At 42.5% G+C, this 21,609-nt stretch overlaps 1 protein-coding gene across 1 annotated transcript in view; it reads right to left on the minus strand.

Moving 5' to 3' along the window:
- Positions 1 to 21,609, minus strand: part of LOC147010770 (glutathione hydrolase 1 proenzyme-like) — a 79,442-nt gene that overhangs the window by 41,002 nt on the left and 16,831 nt on the right. Inside the window, exons 2-3 of the mRNA XM_085860185.1 lie at positions 8,996 to 9,129; positions 244 to 324 (exon numbers count right to left, since the gene is read on the minus strand). Of these exons, the coding sequence (XP_085716311.1) occupies positions 244 to 324; positions 8,996 to 9,129 (215 nt within the window). The remainder of the gene's footprint in view (positions 1 to 243; positions 325 to 8,995; positions 9,130 to 21,609) is intronic.

Genomic DNA, 21,609 nt, shown 5'->3' on the forward strand with positions numbered 1-21,609 from the left:
GAATCGCCTTTTCTTGCATCCAAATTTCCAAGCTATCTTATTTTATTAATGGTGTGGGGAAAATGGTACCAACCATAAACTTTCAAGTTGTATTTGCCTCTTCATGTTGGAAGTTTTCTCGTAACAATAAAAAGTGATGGTGAAGATGACGGCTCATTGCGAATAAAAATTGGCTTTTCTTTCTCCGCAAGATGGGTTCACAAGAATCGACAAAAAGCTCACAAATGCAAAATAAGCACTCACCAGTAATGTTCCGGCGCATACATAGGTCTTTCAAGACCTGCCTCGGTGCTGTTTCTCTTGCCATGATAACTTCACCCACACCTGAAAAAAAAGTATAAATTCTTAACGTGACATGTGTTTGTCTCGTATCAATTTTTATTTTTTAAACAATCTTTTCATCAAATGGAGAAACAACATTTTTTAACAGGATGCCATAGCCACATTGTTGGGGGTCCGTGTAGTAAGTTCAACATGTAATTTTTGAATAAAAAGTCGAGGCTCATGAAAGAGCGAGAATGCAGAACAGAAAAGAATGGAAGATGGAGGAACACACAATGAGAATGAGAGAGTAAGGGGTATAGAGGAGAGAGAGCAGGAAGACAGTGTTGTTTAACAAGTTGGACACAAGTTCAAGCACAAGTAAGGGGTTGAAAGAATAGGAATGGAAAACCAGGAATGAAAGAATGAAGGGTGGAGGGAAAGAAGAGAAACACAACCTGCAAGAGAAACGATGGGCTGGGGAGAGTTAATGAGGGTAGAAAAGACAATGAGGAGGGATTGGGGGGGGGCTGAAGATTTGTGAGCTATCCTGGAATCAAACAAAAGTAAAGTGAAAGAAATATTAGTGGTATTGGTGAAAGATGTTTGGAAATGGGAGTAAAGAGATATGAAACATTGTTTCGTGTGATTACCAATTTAAACTAGAAGGGCACTCAGTAGAGCACATACCTCTGCCACCTAATCCCTGATCCATGAGAACATATCGGGCCCAAATCATTTTTGAAATATCATCCTCTACTAGTCTACTGTATGTCGTTTTTGGCCCGATCTCTCAATGGTGAAGAATCACTTTTTGAAGAAATCAAATAATTCTCGTTTCAATATCCGGATTCGGATCTTCACCAAAATTGAATCAATTCTTCCTTGTCACACACCCAACCTGTCCACCAAGTTTCATCCAAATCCATCCCCAACTTTGTGAGATGTCGTGCTATATATCGTTTTTCACTCGATCTCTGAATTGTGAAGAATCACTTTTAAAATTCTAGTAGTCGGATCCGGATCCGGATCTTCAACAAAATCTAATCAGTTTGTCCTTTCAACCGGATCTGTCCACAACTTTTTGAGGTATCCTGCACACAAACAAACAAGCAGACAGAAAGAGGTGAAAACATAACCTCCTTCACCTTCGGTGGCGGAGGTAAAAGATTAGTGTTGACAGGATATGACGGAAGGAGGGCAAAAATGGGAGAGGACGATGACAGAATGAGATGTAGAACTGAATGAGTTGATGAATCAGCTGAGGAAGAATGAGGAAAGAGTGACTTCATTTTTGTTTTATTTAATCTCTGTTTAATACTTTAAATATTAAAATTGACTGAAACAAACAAACAAAAAACAAGCTAAAATGAGCTAAGATCCTCGTCCTCTTAATGATGACGTCATAAAAACGAATATGACGTCATTGTGATGTATCAGGTTTGCGATAAATTATCTGTGCTAATGCCCGGCTTGATTCCCGCAAACAAAATTCAAATAGCTTGCCTAGTTTCGGAGATAATGGTATATGCGATTTCCATTTGCGGCGATATTATGACGTCAACTTTTTTTTTCTAGGAAGAATTTCCAAAATCGGAGATGGTTACTGCCTGCGCGTGGGCTTTCTGCATATACATGGCAAGTTTCACGAAGATCCGATGAAAACTCTGGGTTGTGAAACAAAAAATGTCAAAAAATAGGAATGACGTCATAAAAATTGATATGACGTCATAGTGATGCATCATATGTGCGGTAATTCATCCCTGGTAATGCCCTGTTCGATTCCCGCAAACAGAATTCAATAAATAGCTCCGCAAAGCGAGCGGAACCCCCCAGCCCATGCATTGTAAAAGGAAGCAGTGATGTCACGATTACGCAGTCAGTTAGAGCACGTTGGACGTCATATCGAAAATCAATCGGACTTCAAGATGGCTACCGTGGCGGCTAGTGAAAATCACAGCGTGCCCATTTTCGAAAGGAACCTTCCTCTACTCAACCCAAACACACCCTGCAAAAATGCATTTAATCGGACAAACCAAGCCGTTCTCGAAATTGACGAAAACCAATTTCAAGATGGCTGCCATGGAGGCCACATTGAAAAATCGCAGCACGCCCATTTTCAAAAGGATTCTTGCTCGACTTAACTCCCAACACACCCTGCAAAAATGGATTTAATCGGACAAGGTGTTCTCCTCGAAATTGACGGAAACCAAAAGTTGGACGCCCGAACACCGAAGTATGAACCTTGACCTCTGTGACCTTGAAAGTAGGTCAAATCAAAAAACCCGGGTTATATATTATGTATCCTCATCAGATATACCTGTGATAAAAATTTGGCGATGATCCAGCCATTCCTTAAGGAGAAATAGCCATTTCTAGGTTTTCAGTTTTGGCCCCCTGGTGGCCTAGCCGAGAATCAAATTGCGCTCATTATCGAAAGGAACCTTCCTCTACCAGCCCCAACACACACTGCAAAAATGAATTTTATCGGACAAGGCGTTCTCGAAATTGACGGAAACCAAGAGTTGACAGACGCCCAGAAGGACACCCGTGACGGCAATACCCCTTAGCCCAATTCGGGCTGAAAAGCTTGCTTAGTTTGAGATAATTTTTTAGGCGATTTCCATTCGCGGAGATATTTTGACGTCATAACTTTTTTTTCTAGGAGGAATTTTCAAAATGGCAGATCGTTACTGTCTGCACAGGGTATTTTTACATGTATATGCCAAGTTTCAGGAAGTTTCGATGAAAACTGTAGGCTGTGAAACAAAAAAGTCCACAAGAAGAAGATGAAGAACAACAGCGTGAGTAAGACTTAGAGATCCTCCACGACGAGATAAAAAGAAAAACAACAAAAATGTAACACTTAAATAACTACAACGGCACTCGTAGAGCGCATACCTCTGCCAGGCTGAACAGTTTACGTTTTGTATCCCACTGATGGGCTGGATCTGAATCCAGAATATCTTCAGTTGTATACAAGCGATAAATGTGCGCTTGCTGTCTAAATATAGCTTTTTGACGTCAAGGAATCCAATTCTGATGTCAAAAATAGTTATTATTGAAGAACATATATGCCAGAGTGATATTTTCTTCAATGGGAGTCCAGAAAATTGAAAACAACCATTTATTTGTTCCAGGTCATGATGAAAATGTGTTTCATGTATCAAATGATGATTGTAGATCACACCATGTTATGTATAATGAAATAAAAGTTGTGGTGAAAGCTTGTGGTTATTATGTGATCAGTTGGGAGGACTTGTGAGAATGTGTTAGTAATGTATGTGTTCAGATTGGATGACTCACTTAATAATCATGTATTGCTGAGCTTGTATTCCAGGAGACCAAGGCAGTGATCGATGACATTGGACAAGAGCAAGTAATTAAGAACGTCATTGTTAAGACAAATCACTGGGCAGCAAAAAACACTTTTCGTCTGCGACGAAGGGAAATGCAGGTGTTCTTGGCTAAATCTGGGCCGCTGATTTCAAATCTGTAGTCAGAATTTAGCCAGCATATCAAGTTTTCAAAATATGTAAATGTATTAACGATACCCAACATGCTATATTTATATTAGATACTTGATAATTGTAGATCGCCACATTGTACATCTAATATCAGTGCTTCGTAATTATTTTCACGTCATATTTAGATAACAATGATTAATCTCAGTGTATAATGTGTAGTATACAAACCAAGAACATAAACAAGTTGCAGAAAAAGAAGTTAATAAAACATTAGAACATGGTAATCTTAGGAAGGGTGTAAAGTTGATCAGGAAATCTGCCTCCATTATGAGTGATTCAGAAACAACACTTCAAGTTTACACTCTTCCTTTCAATATGGTCAGCGTAGGCACTGTTCAGACGTGTTCAGAAGTGAGAGAGACACTTGCTCTTGTGCCTGTGTGTGGAATTGGTCTCCCATTGTAGGAACCAGCAGTAATCACCCATCCATGTTTGGGTTGAACCGGCCTTGATACCTAGTTTCCATGACCGAACCTTTGGTGTCTTGGTGGAACCTTTCACCATGCTCATCGCTTACCTCACCCAGATTAGGTGGGAAGAAATCAAGATGAGAACTACAAGAAGTGCATTTTAAGAGACATCCTCCAGCCCATTCGCCGATAGGTCTTTAGCATGTTGTTCACTAATTCCGCATCCTGTTCAGCTCTATGGTTCCCAAGAAAGTTCTGCACAATCAACACAAATGCTTCCCATGCTGCAAACTCAAGTGGCTTCGGTTTATTTTTGAACTCGGGACCACACATCAGTTCTCGGATCTGGGACTCAACGAAAATGCGTGCTTCAAGTTTAGCATCAGTTTTCCCTGCGCCAAACTTCTCTCTGAGATATTGGAAGCCATTACCGTCGTGATGCAATGTCTTTACAAAGTTTTTTTTTTTTCATGAGGGTTAGGGTTAGTTAAAAATTGTAATGTCACGTGGAAAATTTTACTTAAAAATTCATAGCTTGGTCGGTTTTCATCCATCTTTAATAATCTAAAGTGCATTCTAAAGCTCTTTTAATGAGAAATAATATTCCACAACAATTGTATTGCTATACTTGAAACAAAAAAATACTAAAAGTAATAATTTATGATCACTCAAAAGCACCCACCAGGACAAGCTACTGGACCATATATACAACTGAAAATCGTGATATGCTGAGAAAATTCTGACTTCAGATTCAGAATCAACGTACTCAATTTATTCCAGAACATGCATTTCCACCCTGGTAGCAAAATATTTTTTGTCTGGTGGAATCAATAATATTATCCATTATTTCTACAGCAGTAATCACCAGTCCACATAACCAAGATGGCATTCTTGATCGACAGCAGAATGAATTTTGCAATAATCAAGTGTTTTGACCAATATAATTAAATAAAGCATTTGATTGGTGTATTGTTACTGTTATTTATCATTTCCTATAACTAACGATGGCAACATAATCAAAGAAGCAGAAGAGCGAGGAGTTGGCCATGGGTCGCTGCATTCTCTGTCACCAAGACAAGAGTAACACAGGCATAGAGACGTGGACAAATCTCAAACAACGTGCTGAACAATGGCTCGGAGAACTCGACCATGATGGCTTATGATGAGGTTATTTGGAAAAAAAAAATAAAAAAATCGACCTGATGGCATATACTTCTATAAGTTGTGCAAAACACAGCTGTTCACTTATAGGTTGGAGTTAGCGTTGAATAAAAAAAAGGAAACTTCAAATTGACCATCAAAGAGAGACACAAATACAGACGATCGGATGGAACCAGCTTCACGTGGGAGAGATTATGCATCCAAGATGTTCTCTGTAATCATGATGAGAAACAAACATGCATCGCAGGTTGTGCTCGAGTAACCCCGAGGGAGCTAAACATGTTTTCATCAGAACAACAGACAAATTCCCATCAGTTAGAGCTTTCCGAGATCTCTTGTGTAATACTGCAAATAAATGCTTACACACATTCCTTCAAGATGAGTTAGCCTGCTGTACAGGGGACATCCCAATACCTAGTATGTCTATTCTGCTGGGTCCAATTTGTTGGAGCTTACCAGAAGGGGCCAGATATGTGAACTTTGAATGTGAACTTAACGAAGCAGAGACCATTCTGTTCTTCATTTATTCAAAGATCCACAGGTCTGGAATCCAGACAGGAGTCATCAGTGCAGAGGATACGGATATTCTTGTTTTAGCCGCGTATGTTGCTAACAGAGGTGATGGTGCTCTGGCGATGAAACGCAACAATAATATCAGACTGTCGAACATGATGCCACAAAAGATATCACAGATCATAATCCCATTACATGTTCACAGTTGATCTCATGTGACAGCGGCCTTTGTTTGCGCATGGCAAGACAACAATTTAATGAGAAAGCAACCTCTTCAGCAGATGCATGTACTTTCCTAGGTTCAGTTGGACAAAGCTCTATTGGATGATATGGCCACCTTCACCATCCAGTTCATCCGCAATGATGAGTTCAGCAAGTCTCTGGAAGATACACGAGCACTGAAATGAGTGCAAATGAAAAAAAGAGAATTGATGCTCAGACTCCCACCAGATAGTCACATGACCTCAAGATGAAAAGAGTGAACTACCAGACATTCATGCTTCTGAACTATGATAAGGCAGATTCACCTGCATCTCCATTGAACCATGGGTGGACACCAAACAAAGGTGCATGCGTACCTGTGCGCTCCACACAACCAGCCCTGCCGAGGTATTTGAAGTCATGCGACATCAGGTGCCCATATTTGCTGATACTCCAACGGATTCAGGAGAAAGTGACTCTTCTGATGACAATTATTAGTTCCAGTGTCCTTGAATATCTTGCATTGTATGGCCCAATGTGTGTGTTTATACCAGTAAATAACTCTTCAATCTGAAAAGTCATGATTTGATAAATAAAACACATTTTGATCATGACCGGGAACAAATAAATGATTATTTTCAAATTTTCAGACTACCATTGTGGAGAATATCACTATAGGATATATATATATATATATATATATATATATATATATATATATATATATATATATATATATATATATATATATATATATACTAGTAGTAAAGCCCGGCGTTGCTCAGGCAACGCTCGGGCTTTCTTGCAAATCTCCTGAATAGCTGTTAGCGGTTAGGGGTTAGCGGTTAGGGTTGCGGTTGGCAGTTGGGGTTAGGGTTAGCTGTTAGGGTTACGGTTAGCTGTTAGGGTTAGTGTTAGGGTAGCTAACCCTAACCCAAACCCAAACCCTAACACTAACCCAAACCCAAACCCTAACCCTAACAGCTTGGCGTAGCGGAGGTAAACAGCGCCCGGGGCAAAGTGGAAATTTGCGTCCCCCGTCGGCCTTAAACTTGAGTGGATTTGAATGGAAAATCCCATAAGGGATATCGATTTATCGATTTTTTTCGAATATTGGAAGTGTTATGGAAAAAATTTATAGCCAATGACCTAAGTTGGACCAAAAGCCATAATCGTACCGAATTTGAATGGAATCCGTTGGAGTTTGTGAAAATACATCAAAACGAATTTTGAGGGGCCTCTTAAGAAAGACAATAATATCATTAGTATATGTGCCAAATCTTGTTTCATTCCATGCAGTAACAAAAATCTGATGGTGGAACAAAGAAAGGGGCGTGCCGAAATATTAATATAGATATATACATTAAAAAAATATATATATATATATGTTCTTCAATAATAACTATTTTAACATCAGAATTGGATTCCTTGACATCAAAAACCTATATTTAGACAGCAAGAACACATTTATGGCTCATGTACAAGCGAAGATATGCCATATTTGATATTTGTGGCAGCCATCTTGGATTTAGTCCTGAGACGGAATGAGTCCACATTTCCACAAGGATGAGAGGCTCTGGTCCGTTGTCCTGCCCCTCTACCACACCCAGCACGTTTCAGGCATTGATCACCACGGCACTGATACGACAGACAGAAGCTCCAGACCACCGGAGTGGATGCCCGTAGCAGTTTGGGACCACAAAACCATCCATTGGTTCACATGCGGCCCCTTGCACTGCGTGCCAACCCAGCGTGCAGATCCAGCCTATCGGATCTATGCCACTGATGTGGCAGGCAAGACCAACTGCCTGTAGCAGTGTGGGACACGGAACTCACTGATATTGCTGAACCAGCGGCGCAAAGCTTGCAATGATTCAGCGGTTAACCAAGCATGGCTAGGCCAACCCAGGTCAGGAGTCAGAGGTTGCTGGTAGAATACCTGTCGCTGACCGCAACAGCCCCCTGAGAGGGCCATGCCAGGCGCAGTGTCGCAAGTTCCATGGAGAAATTCTGAGGGAGAGGAGTAGGACCCGTGTCAACGGGGCACCCCCTTTTAGGATGCAGCGGTAATACCGCATGCCCATAGGGTGGACCCACCCACCCCCCCCAGCCGAGTTCGTCCGAACTATAAACAGCGAAGCATCCAATGGGAGGCGGGTTGTGACTCGAGACACCACGTGACTCATGTCCCCAGCTTATTTTGATCAGCATCCTCAATATAAAACAACCTTCAACCAATTATTGGAATAGCCAGTTGGAGCTGTCGGATGGAACATACCATGGACATCGAGTAAACCCACCTCCTTCAAATTCCTTGTTTTCCTTCCTGAAAGTCCCTGTAGTGTCCATCTTGTTTACCCTGTGCACCCCGCCCCATCCCTCTCCCTTCCATATATCTCCTAATGTCTCTGTTCCCCACTGTTTTGTGCTTCCCTCTCCCACCCCTCGTCTCCTTCTCCCTTTGTGATATGTTCTGTGTGTTAGCTCTTATATGAGCCTCGACAAAGTATACAAATAAGAGAAATCCCTTCCTAACGAATATACTCATCAAGGATGGGTGATGGGATAGAGTCGCATTTGATAGGATGGGAGAACAACAAAAATCACATATGATAGAACAACAACAAAATCCACAATGAACAGAAAACAAATTGAGACAGTAACAACAATTCCATGACAGTTGTGCTTGAAGTCCCACCCACCCCTCCACTCCCTGACAAAGCACCACACTTGTCCCGCTCCTGAAATGACCAGTAGGTTAGATGTGTACAACAACAACAACAACAACAACAACAACAAAAAACACAACCCTTATCATTTTAAATTGCACGTATTTTCAAGACTTGTAAAGAGTGTTGTTCACCAACATTGCTGCCGTCATGTTCTGAAAAGCCGAAGTCACCACGTGCAAGCCACATCTACCTGTGCTGGCATTGAAGATGGTGAAGATCACACCACCACCTAGGCCCATGCTTTGAGGGTTCATCAAAGAGACGCACAGCAGTGAGGCAATCGCAGCATCCACGGCCGATCCTTTATCCTTCTGTAGGATGTCTCTGGAAGATGTCATTCCATAAACAAGTCACATTTCATCTCATGACATCGATCAATACAATTCCCATTCTCCAACAAGTTAACGTAATGTTGAACTTAACGTGAATCTTCAGTGGTGGTATTAAATTTGTTGAGTTCAAATCTGGAATGTTTGAAACCTACAGGGGGCATTGCATCAGTGACACAGCCTTGCTGCAACCATGATCCAAAGCAGCAGCCACCTGTTGCACACAAGTTAATGAATCTGGAAAATTAATAAAGCAAAGCATGACTCCAAACTATGCAGAACATTCCATAGTTGGTGTCAGGTGTTTAGCCCGGACGATCATGCACATGCGATGTAAACACCGAGCTACTTAATTGACGAAAGCTACATCCGGCGATCAATGTTTTACAGATTCTCATGAGAAAATTGCAATAGTGCAATTAAATGCCCTCACAATTTGATGAGGCAGTCATTTTTAAAGACATCGAGTGACGAAAGAGGAAGTAAACATTTTTCTTGCATCAGCATCATTCCTTATGACAAGTTGGCATGCCAATGATAAACCGAAACATGCGACCTCTTTTCCATACTGTATTTCCTTTCAAACCAGTCGAATGCAGTTCTGACATCATTCATAAAGGAGGAAAATCCAGGAAACATGATATGTAAGGGAGGAAGGAAGGAGAGACCTAAATTCAACTGTATTTGTAAATGCAATAAATACATGGTCCCCATGTAGATAGTGTTACGGACCAGTGTAGCATTTAATTGTGCTTTGGTGAAGGTTACATGTTAGCTGTTAAATTTCCTGTTAAGTCACAGCAACAACACCAATAACACCACAAGGAAAAAGGCACGGAGTTTAAGAACGGGAGGAGAAGTAGAAAAGGACAACGATGAGAAGAAGGCATGGACCCATTCTCTTGGGCTGCGACGCCCTGTTTTCAAGTAGTGCACATCATTTAAAATCAGTGAAGGAGGAATTGGGGGTCTTCTGTATGCAAACCTGGGCCGGTTCAGTGACTCACCTATTCTCTGACCATGACGGATCAACCTCAACCTGCTGTGCATTAGTCTGTGGGGGTTTCAGCTTTGCTTCTTATATCATACCCTGTGAGCTATTCTTCTCTAAGCTACCTCTACTCATGGAATCGACTTGTCAGACATTGCAATGCTGCTATCTCAGTGATTATTTCAAAGCTGATTTATGCGCCATTTTAAGAAGACACTCAGCTGGTTGACTGGTGTATACTCTTAGAGCTTATTGGTCCCTCCAATCTCTCCTATCGTAAGTAACACATCGTCCTTTACAGCTTGGAGTTCCGGTCTTCATCATCAGTGATACAGCTTTACCTATAGACTCGGGTTCTTCTCCATGCTTCAGTGATATGAGGACATGTAAAATGTGACTGTCCTGTCGGCTTCATCCTGTGCACACGGGATGAAGGACTATAAAGGACTAGATCCTTTCAACTGTGAACACCGAACTTTCACTCATTTATAACCCACTGGGGTTTACTGTACAAACTGCTTGCTTGAGCTCAGTTGCCACATCTAGAGTTGCGAGTTAACTAATAGCTGCATTGTTATCTGTGACGTTTGTACTTATTTGATTTGGGGATCATTCAGAAAAGTCATCAAGTGTTATATTTAATTAGTATTTTGCTCTTAAGATAGGGTAATAATAAAAATAATAATAATGATAATAACAAGTCTGAAGACGACGATGGTTCATGAGCGGTATTTGACGATGTAGATCGTTTCAGAAGTCAAGGATGAGACAATGTGATAATTTTTGACCAAGTTATAAAAATGATCAACATGATGTGGTACGAGTGACGGGTTATTAGCTGCAAAATGTCGAAAACCCAGTTTCGTTCAACAACTTTCAAAATTTGACCTTTGCATAACCTTTAAAGGTCCCAAAACAATGTTGTGGATATTAAAATAAGGAAACAGGATACGTGCTATAGCTTAATTATTGGAGTTAGTTCATCGAAGAAGGTCGAAAACCCGGTTCGATTCCCACAACTTTTAAAATTTGACCTTTGTGGCCTTTAAAGGTCAAAGGTCAAGGATTATGACCTTTGGTGCAAAACTTCCTCTGGAACATTCCAGGAACAATATAACGTCATTTCGGCTATATGGCATTTCGCACTCCTCGGATTATCCATACTTTGATGAAATCAGCGTAAAAACAAACTTGAAGGGGGCGCCACGGGCAAGGTGTTCGAGATAGAGCAAAATGGTTTCAAGACTTTAGGTGGGGAATGACCTCAAGATTATGCATAAAAAATATTGTCATCCTCGCTCTCAAAGTTTTGGCGGTCGTATAATTTTTATGTCAAAATTCGCAATTTTCCGAGTTTTTGACCTTGACCTTCGGATGAAAATGAGAAATCGGACAACGACAAGTTTCAGGTAATTCATTTTGCTATTCAAATACCGAAGAACCCATTCCATTCAGTAAATTCCCTAGGAGTAAATAGATTTTTAATCTGACTACCCCCTAAAAATGGCTATTTTTTGGGCGTGACTCTGCCCACAATGGGCGTAGCACGCCCTTATCCAGGAAAACACAACTCGACATGGATATCGAACACATAACCAAATTTCATCAAGATCGGATCAAAGTCCACGGAGTTATGCTCTGGACAGACAGACAGACAGACACACAAACACACAGACATAACGAATATAGTGGTCACTCTGGCTGGCGCTCGTGAAGCAATAATACCATTCCTTTAACACCATAAAGGTGCATGGGACTGCTGAGGCAGTTTCATTGGCAAGGAGTACAGTCCTGTACAGGTCGCCACTCCGACGCAGGTTACCACGAATGGTTATTACCCCAGTACACTGGTACTCCTTTCGCTGACCTCAGAAGGATGACAGGCTGCGGAAACCCCACCTGGTGTTAATTCAACGATTGACAGGGGCTTGAACTCAAGACTCTAAGGTCTCCAGCCAGTCACCTTAACCACCAAGCCAACACCAGGCTCAACAAGGAATATTTATTAATAATCCCTAAGGTAGGGTAGGGATGAATAAATATTCCTTATAAAGTTACCCTTCTGTCTCCTGTCGTACGTTGGTTCCACCATTAAAACAACACTAAGGGCATCTCGGTGTCTTTATTTATGTTGTGCTGTGACACCCTCTGGGTTACCGGTGCACTCACTGCGGTGCCCTGAGGTCGACATGTAACATTAGGCAAAGAGAAATCTGTGTAACACACAGAGGAAGATAAGAAAATGTGGGACTGTGAAGCAGATAAACCCCAGGGCCAATGGTACGACGAGGCAAACGAGGTGCTTGCCTGGAGTGGCAAAATTTGGGGCGACAATGAATGAATGAAAAAAATTCATAAAATTACACAAGTAAGCAAGCAGACTGTTTATGTTTTTCCTTTAATACAAACTGTTAACAACCAGCTCCATAGGCAAGGTGAACCTACCCCTGCCCCCTGTATGTCAGAAGTACACCCCATAGTCGGGCATTGAAGTAAGAACCACGAGCGCTGCCTGAAAACTGCTGGTAATGGAGGGTGTCACAACCCAGCACCGACCTCACACAGGCATCTTGTGGGAATCAGGTAAATGGTTCTTTCTCTACTTTGTCTCATCGCCCTCCCTCCCCAGTTCTTACTGTCTGTGGTGCAAAACGCGTTAACTGTGCATGTTGTCCGCATAAAGCCAATCGAGATATCGTGGGCACGAGGGGGAGGTGTAATTGTATTGTTGAATTACTGTCATATGTGCATTTTGCTCTCTTCCCTGTCTTTCATCGTTGGACCTGTTTTTCACTATTGGTGTGTTGGCCTGGCACGTGGTTAGTTATTGGAATTTTAACCGTGGCATGAGTAACCCCATGACCATTGGGAATTGGCACAAGCAAGCAGTTCAACCTCGATAAGAGGTCTGTTATTGACCGGTATATATTGTTGCGTTTACGGAAAAGACCCCAGGGTGACACGCTCATCACATAAGCAGCCCTCAGTTAGATACTTCATTAGTAGGCGTGCTTAGTCAGATTACCTCCCCACTTGTAACAGTGAGAAAGAAAAATGCATTGTGTGGGTTTAGCAGGTTCTGTCCCCTCTATAATTTCCAACCCTCTTGAAATCTCATCCTCCCCATATGAAGCCCTTTTCCCATTACACCTTCCCACAGTGCAAACCATGCACAAAATGCAACATGTCGTACAACACATGCATTACATTACGAAACATAATCAAAACCATTGTACAAGGCCATCTCAGTGCACACCAAGTAAAAACTCCTCAAGGATCAAGGCACAATCAAGATATTCAGCAGTTGCCGCACGGCGAGTGGGCAGGGCTGTCCGGTCGGCGAAGGTGCAGATGCACCAATGAGAATGCGACAAGCAAAGGTCAGAGCATGTTGGAGTGACCCTTTCCCCATGAAGCCTCGCCTAACCACAAGGCCTATATAAAGTTCGCCACTTGCTTACGTCCAGGGAATGGAATTAAATGAGGAGAGCTGTTTGCATTTACAGGACCAGAACCGCCTTGTCTTGAGGAACGAGATGGAACGAGGTGCGCAAGGGCAAATCCACTTCAGTGAACATGTAACACGAGTTTCTGGACACAATGGCCTCACACATACTGATGTACACGATTTTACCTTTCTGTCTCTACATTCCTAATTTGTCTACTTGAGATTCACAAAAGAGCTTTCGACGATTGAACCTCTTGACCTGCCTTGGCGAGGAACTGACACGCATATCACATCTTTCCTCTAGACTCCAGTCTACACTACATGCACTGTACCTCTCCCGACATACTGCACCCACACACCAACCGCATTCCCTTCTCCCTTCCCTCCACTTTGGGACCAAAGTAAGCCCGCAACCACACCTCAAACCCTCTCTGTCTATGTCTCATTTCCGCAGAATGACTGTGGCATGCCTGTCCTGTGTGCTTAGACAAGTTACGCCTGTGTAAGGGGGTCTTTCTGTGCTTGGGGCTAAGTTATTTTCTGTGTGACATTGCATTGCTTGTAAATATGTGCTTAAAAAAAAAAAAAACTGTTTCCAACCTGCTCGGATGTCTGTTTCCCCATTGGTTGGACATAGCGTACATAATAAATAGACGGGAAATTGTACTCCATTGATTCGCTGCACTACAAAGCTGACTTCTCACCTCTGGTTTCGCCCGGCCATTCATAATAAATAGATTTAGGGTTGGAAGTTGAGAGCGCGGTTCCCCATATGGGAGGAGCTATATCACTGGAAAGGTAACGTAAACCTTGGTGCGGGGACCCTGCAAGATCTAGCCTCGTCAGACGGCATCCATGGTTGCTCATCAACCGCTTGGGTTGTGAAGTTATCCTTGGCTTGTTGGTTTCAGAGTTTGAGATCGAGTCGAGGGTCTCAGCCACCCCCTCGTGAGCCCCACGCACTACCGCAAATTAATAACATATTATATAATTTGTTACTCTTTTTTTGCTGTTGTTGAAAAAAAATCTATCAGGTAAAAAATGTAAAATTTTCTGTTGCAGTGGCACCATGGCATTAAAAAAAAAAATATATATATATATATATATATATATATATATATATATATATATATATATATATATATATATATATATATATATATATATACATATATACACATACATATATATGTGGGGCACAATATTGTAAATGTAATTGTGAAAAGGGAAAAGAACAAGTGAAGCAAGAAGGTTCCTTTTGAAGAATCTTCATCGACAACATCAAGATTAAAATTAAGGCAGCTGAAATAATCATCCTGAGATGACAGTTTTGCCTGCAGTCTCACAAGTTGAAGTAAAGTTTGAGGAACGTAATCGGAATGTGGAAGATCAACCAAATTAAGTCTGCGACGATCAACATTTGAAAGGACGTGGAAATGAAAATGTCCCCAGTTTGAACTCTGGTGACCCTGCTACCTGCCCCAAATGTGGTGGTGTGCAGCAAATCTTGTTGGAACATGGGCCAGAACAAGTTCAGCAGCTCAATTTCCCTAAAGATTCTAATCAAAGAAAATTCCCAACAAATCATTCCAAAAAGACCGTTGTCAATGGAGAGTAAATGCACCCATCAGTGGCGACAGTATTACATGTCAAATGACTGCTCAATGAGGGAGGTTGACAAAAAATGGATGTGGGGAGGAATGGGGGGGGGGGGCAGGAGAGGATGCATCGGGTGGACATCTGGATACAAAAGGAAACTCTCAGGAGGGAAAACTGGAAATTTGGATAGAGGAGGGATTGGTGCAGGGTGAGGGGTTAATGAGGGTAGAAAAGATCATGGTTTGGATTGGGAACACTCTGAGATGGTGGTGAACAGCTGTCTTGAAGATCTGGAGGGAAGAATGAGATTGAAGAGGATGTGGAAGTTTGTTCCACAGGTAGGAAATAAAGATGAACAAATGAGTGGAGATGAGCAATGATCCTGGATTTAGATAGTTTCACCAGAAAGGGGTTTATGGTGGTCCGTGTGCATCCTGCAGAAACCTGAGGGGGTACAAAGCACTGGAAGAGCAGAGGGTACAAGACCAGGAGGCGGCGGTAGAAGAAAGAGTATTACATTATTACAGAGACCACCGACCTGCTTGTGATGCGAGATTCCAATAATCTTGAAGGCCTTGGTTTTGATAGAGTCAAGCTGAGCAAGGTGTGAGGCAGGGGAGCGAGCCCAGAGGGGAGAGCAGTACTCCATCAAGCTGTGGATGAAAGCCTTGCAGGTCAATATGAGTTCAGGTGTGCCAGAGAAGGACTTCATCTGAGTGAGGATGCCCAGTTGGTGGCTGGCTTTGGAGGCCAATTTTGAAATGTGGTTTGCCCAAGAAAGATCATGGATAACAATGATTCCCAAGAGCATGAATGACTGAACTTCCTCAAGAGGATTGTTAAGAAAGTGAATGGGAGGGTTTGCCAGATGGTCCTTTTGGAGAGAGAGAGAGACAGTGAGAGTGTGAGATTTGTCAGGATTGAAAGAAAGAAACATTCCAAGTGTTTGACCATCTTGTGATTTTGTCAAGGTCTGAAGAGAGGGAAGAGGCTGCAGCCTGCTTGTCTGAAGGATGAGGAATGTCATGGCAAAGGGTAGAGTCATCAGAAAATTGAAAAAAAGGATTTTGATTTGAGAGAGCCAGAGAGATCATTGATGAAGATCAGGAATAGGATTTGGCTTGGAACACTGCCTTGGGGCACTCCAGCCTTGATAGGGAGAGGAGATGCAAGGAGAGCCACTGGTGGGCTACAAGAGTAGTTTAGAGCCAATGGTTGGTCATTGACAGCCACTGGTGGGCTATGAGAAGAGAGGAAGTCAGTCAGCCATGTGTGGCATTGATCTTGGATGCCATAGGCACAAAGTTTGGAGAGTAAGACAGGCTGGCAGACTGCATCAAAAGCATGAGATTTGTCCAGAGATGGCCCTGATCTCATGTCTGATAAACGTTTAAAAGATTGGCTATCCTTATCCACCTTGTCAATAGAACATTAAATGCACAGAATACGTATCGACTTGAAGCAACTCGTTTCTACATTTGATAAACTGAAGGCACGGAAAGTTAAATTCTAAATTCTAATGATCAACTTTTTTTGAAGGGACACAATATGACATCACGTGATCCATATTGCACGTTGTAACGTGCATTTCTTCGAGTACACATCCTGTGAAAAGTGTACAACAATGAGAATGTACAATCGGTATCATATTATATTATTTCATGTAAAATAATTTATTAATTATTTAATTACAACTGCAGAATTTTCATTCATACCAATGCACAATATGTGTTTTTGAAAGTTAATTGTTATGTGGATTGTGGGGGGGGGGGGTGGAGGAGGGTGAGAGGAGGGGGACAAAGCTGAAGGTTCTCTTAGTGTACCTCATACCCTTGCACTGGCCTTGATAAAGCCATAAACAAAGCTCTTTACATGTGGAGTTTATAATCAAGGATCTTGCACATACAGGGCCAATGACTTCACCACAAAGCAGATGTTATCCACATCACGACATTCATTGCAATTGTTGCTCAGGAAAGAAGATTTATTCCAGCTTTTATTTGTTTCCTCTCTTTACTCACACCTACTCTCAGCCTTGCGCCCCTTCTACTCCCAAACGTCCTCCTGTCGCCTTGTATGGAGTGATTGGGAGTTGTAGCATTTCTTCAACCGGAATGTGGTGAGCCCTTTCATCATACATCAATGACAAACAAGTGTCAAGTGAGGAATCTGCATCACTGTATGTTATCAGAAAACACCAAAAAATATTTGTGCTTTACTCCAACTCAGAAATAGAAAAACTCCATGGAGTTTGTATTCATCCACCCCATTGTCTTCTCCGAGTTCAACCATATTCGGCATTGATTTATTCGTCCTTCTTTGTTTGTGACGGTCAAAAGAAAAAAACAAGTATCGATTCAACATTAAATCCTAGATTTGATTGCGCACGTTTTCATCAGGACCATTTCAAATGTTCACGAAGCAATTACAAAATGGAGGGGATACAAATGGCACTTCTGCTTCAAGTCGTGTTAGTATTCATTATTTTCTGCTGTCAAATTGCATGTGATAAAACTATAGGCTGCTGTATTGTTATAGCACAACTAGTGCAGTCACCACATGCCTTTCAGGAGAAACATTTCTTCACTAACCCTACAATTTCTCAAAATAGAAACAGGAGCTAGTTTGGCATGCCGTGTCAATCTCTGCGTGATTTCCCCTGCAAGCTCTGCATTTCAAACCCATTTTATCTTGATGATGAATCCAGAATGTAGAAACACATGTGAAACTGATGCTGAAAACACTGAGCTTGCACAATCCTCTGAGGGTGTAATCCTTGGAGAGATCTCTCTTCTGGATTGTTGTCTTTGGAGAGATCTCTGTTCTGGACCGTCATGTTTGAAGAGATCTTAAAATGCAGATGATAAAAGACAAAGCAACAGGACATAGTTCAACTTTCCAATATGTTTCATCATTTGCAATGTGTCAGACTCTTGACAAAAGCATCTGTGCCGCTGAAACAGTTCCTGGGCAAGGGTTATGCTGGGTGGTTTGCTGTTGACTTCCCAGCAATCAGTCGGAGGGGGGATTTCTAATTAGCTCAGGGTGCTAGCAATAACTCACCGACTCTTTGTAAAATGTATCACGGGATCTTCGACAAAAACACAGTGACAGATGCAGATGGTATTCTCCACTTAACGTCAATCCAATACATGGGACACAATGATGCATCGCTCTACATGAAAAACACAAAAATGGCAGTTTATAGTTGGGTCTAGATTCAAACTCAGGCTAGACATCACAAAGCTATCCAATAAGCCCTTGTAACTGGCTTAAAGTGTTGAAGTATACGAGTTTGTGGTAATGCACACACGCACACGCGCACACACGCACACCTTAAAGGAAATAGCATGAAGGATGAGAGAGGGGAAAAAAAAACCCCTGAAATGTTTTCTTTTGCATAAACAACAAGGATGATAGAAAATGGAAACCTTTGTCAGTTTTTTGTTTAGTTGATAAATTCCAAGAGAATTACATCACACAAATATGAGAGGAGATAATGAAGCAATGAGGTTTGGGAATGTCTGCAATGATCTCACATTTCCTTCGTCACCTTTTCAAAGTCGCATTCCAGTGGAAACCCCCTCCCAAAACGTCCCATTGGGTTTGTTGTTGTTGTTCAACAAAATAACCACATCATTTGTGAGGAATATTCATTCGGCTACAATGATATTATGCACAAAATTTGATGACGTACAAATTAAACTTTTCCTTTGAATCATGGAGTACGCTATCCGACTCTCCTGACTGCTCGAGCCGGTACCTTTGCAAAGGTGCAGGCAATCATGCGCTGGTACTCTGGCCAAATGACACACTACTGGCCGCAAATAGCACTGAAAAAGAAATGGCAAACCACATAGCGATTCCACACAACGTCTGCTCTGGTCAAGGAGCTCGAGATTTGGTTGCATGAATAAGCAACAGTCAGGTCAGGTCATTTTAGATATGTGACCTGCTACAGGTACCATGTAAACCTGAACTAACCTGTTTCATGGTCAGATTGTGGGCGACTAAACCGTCTCCCCCAGCAAGTTTCTTGGTGAGGAGGGTGTATGATATGGACACCCAGCAGGATGAAGAACAAAACCTGTCAAAGGGCGGAGGAGCTCCTTGTGAGCCAACGGCCATCCATATCTTGTGCCCAAATCTGTCTGCGGACGTCCTCCTGCTGTTGGGTTACTTATTTATGAGGAGGTTGGTGGAAGGATTTGCACTCCGGCCACCGTAAAACCCTTCATTCCACAAAACATACAAAAAAAAATTCTGAAAACCCACTCCGTGGGAGTACTGCCCGTGCAGCTGCCCTTTGCAGGGCAGCTCACCGGATGACAGGATTGGGGCAAAGCCTTCGGGACCCCCAATGTTTGATGAGAGGAGGGAAACTATGGGACAATCTTCATGCGTCAGATCGCGGTAGTGTGTGTCGGGGTGGTGCTGATGTGTCATCCACCAGACGGCGGTCTCCTTGGGTTAACCTGAGGTGGTCCCTTCGGGTGGGTGCCTGGAAGAGAGGATGGATCCTTTCCCGAAGAGAGGATGATCACCTGTCTCTGCTATCATCTGAGCTCAAGCATTTGGAAATCGGTATTGTAGCACCCTCTGAGGTTCGGAGACTGGATTGTGGCGAGATCATGGCGGGTGGTTACACCTACTATTGGTCTGGTCATTCTGATAGTTACCATGCCCAAGGAGTTGCTGTAGCTGTGTCCAATAAGCTGACTTCAATGATAATTATCATGTTCAATTATCCCCACACTTTTCAGCACTTGTATGGACTGGATTCTGGGGAGGATGTCAGAGAGATCAAGGTGCGGTGCATCGTTTGGGAATGTCAAGATCTCTGACCTTAATTTCACAGATGATGCAGCCATCTTTGTGGAGACTCAAGATATCCTTTAGGGGGCCCTCAGGGTACTGAATGAGGACTCAGAGTTGCTGGGATTACGGGTTTCCTGGGTCAAAACTAAGATCCAGGCTGTCGATGACATCTTGGATGCTGCTATCCTGTCTCGACCTGTTTGTGGTGAGGATGTTGAGGTCGTGGAGAGATTCACTTACCTTAGCAGTGATATTCATGTCTTTGCTGGCTGTGAGCCAGAGGTCAACAGACGTCTGGGTCGGGCCAGGGGAATCATGGTACTGTCGGTACCTGTGTGCGAGGACGAAAGTCGGAGTCTTCAGTTCCTTGGTGCTTCCAGTCTTGCTCTCTGGATGTGCGACTTGGACTCTGAACAGGGATCTGAGATGGAGACTTAATTCCTTTGGTACCAGGTCTCTTCAGAGAATCCTTGGCTATCGCTGGTCGGACTTTGTGTCTAATGAGCAGTTGCTGAGAGAGACTCAAATGAGATTTGTTACCTGCACAGTCCGTGAGAATCACCTGCGGCTGTATGGACATGTGGCTCATTTTCCTGACGCTGAACCTGCTCACCAGATTCTCTCAGTGAGGAAGCCTCATGGGTGGATGAGGCCAAATGGCTGACCACGTGCCTCGTGGTTGCAACAGGTTGATCAGCATCTCAAGGAGATGGGGATGGGCCAGGCATCTGCCTGGGGGATGGCCAGATGGAGACCCCTGGAGTACCGACTGAAAGTGGATGCAGCGACGCGCTCCTCCGGCGCATGCTCCTATACTTGACCTGACCTTAATAAGCAAAAAACGTTTGGTTCACTAATTTTGGAAAGACGTCATAAAATTGAAGTGACATTTTACATTATTCTTGTCGTCCATTGGATGTCAGTTTTTCTTGCTCTATGTGCAGTCCAACTCCATTTCAGTTTTTTGATATTGTGACTAATTTGTCATTTATTTAACTTTCTTGCCCCATACATCAGAAGCATCAGAACTGGTAATCTGATTTTGTCATTGAAAATGACCTTGATCCTTGGCAGTCTGCATGTGGACTAGAACGTAGCACTCATACAACCCTTGTTTTAGTACACAACAAATTACTTTGTGCCATTGATAATAAATAGGCAGTGCTCCTAATGATGCTTGACCTATCCTCTGGTTTTGATATGGTGGGTCATGCTATTCTCACACACACTTTCTGAAGACTTTGGTTTCTGTGATAGAGTCATTTATTGGTTCCAGTCATACCTTACAAAGAGATATAGCAGGGTCCATATTGCTAATTCTTTCTCGGATGGCTTAAAAAAAAATTTTTAAGCCATTTTAGTTTCAGTCCAAAGTGGACGTTGATGCACTTCGCTCCATTTTTTTGGTATACACTGTCGAGGCTCGTATGAGAGTTAACACACAGAACGTCCAACAAGGAGAGCGGCAGACAAGAGAAAAGGAAAAAAAGTGTGGAACAGAGACATGAGGAGAACTGTGGAAGGGAGAGGGGATGGGGCAGGGTACACAAGATGGACACAACAGGGACTTTAAGGAAGGAAAGCAGGGAATTTGAAGGAGGTGGGTTTGGGATGTCTTA

Source organism: Eptatretus burgeri, chromosome 16 (assembly GCF_056783735.1).
Source record: "Eptatretus burgeri isolate ZD-2024b chromosome 16, Ebu_testis_v1, whole genome shotgun sequence".
Lineage (NCBI taxonomy): Eukaryota > Metazoa > Chordata > Myxini > Myxiniformes > Myxinidae > Eptatretus > Eptatretus burgeri.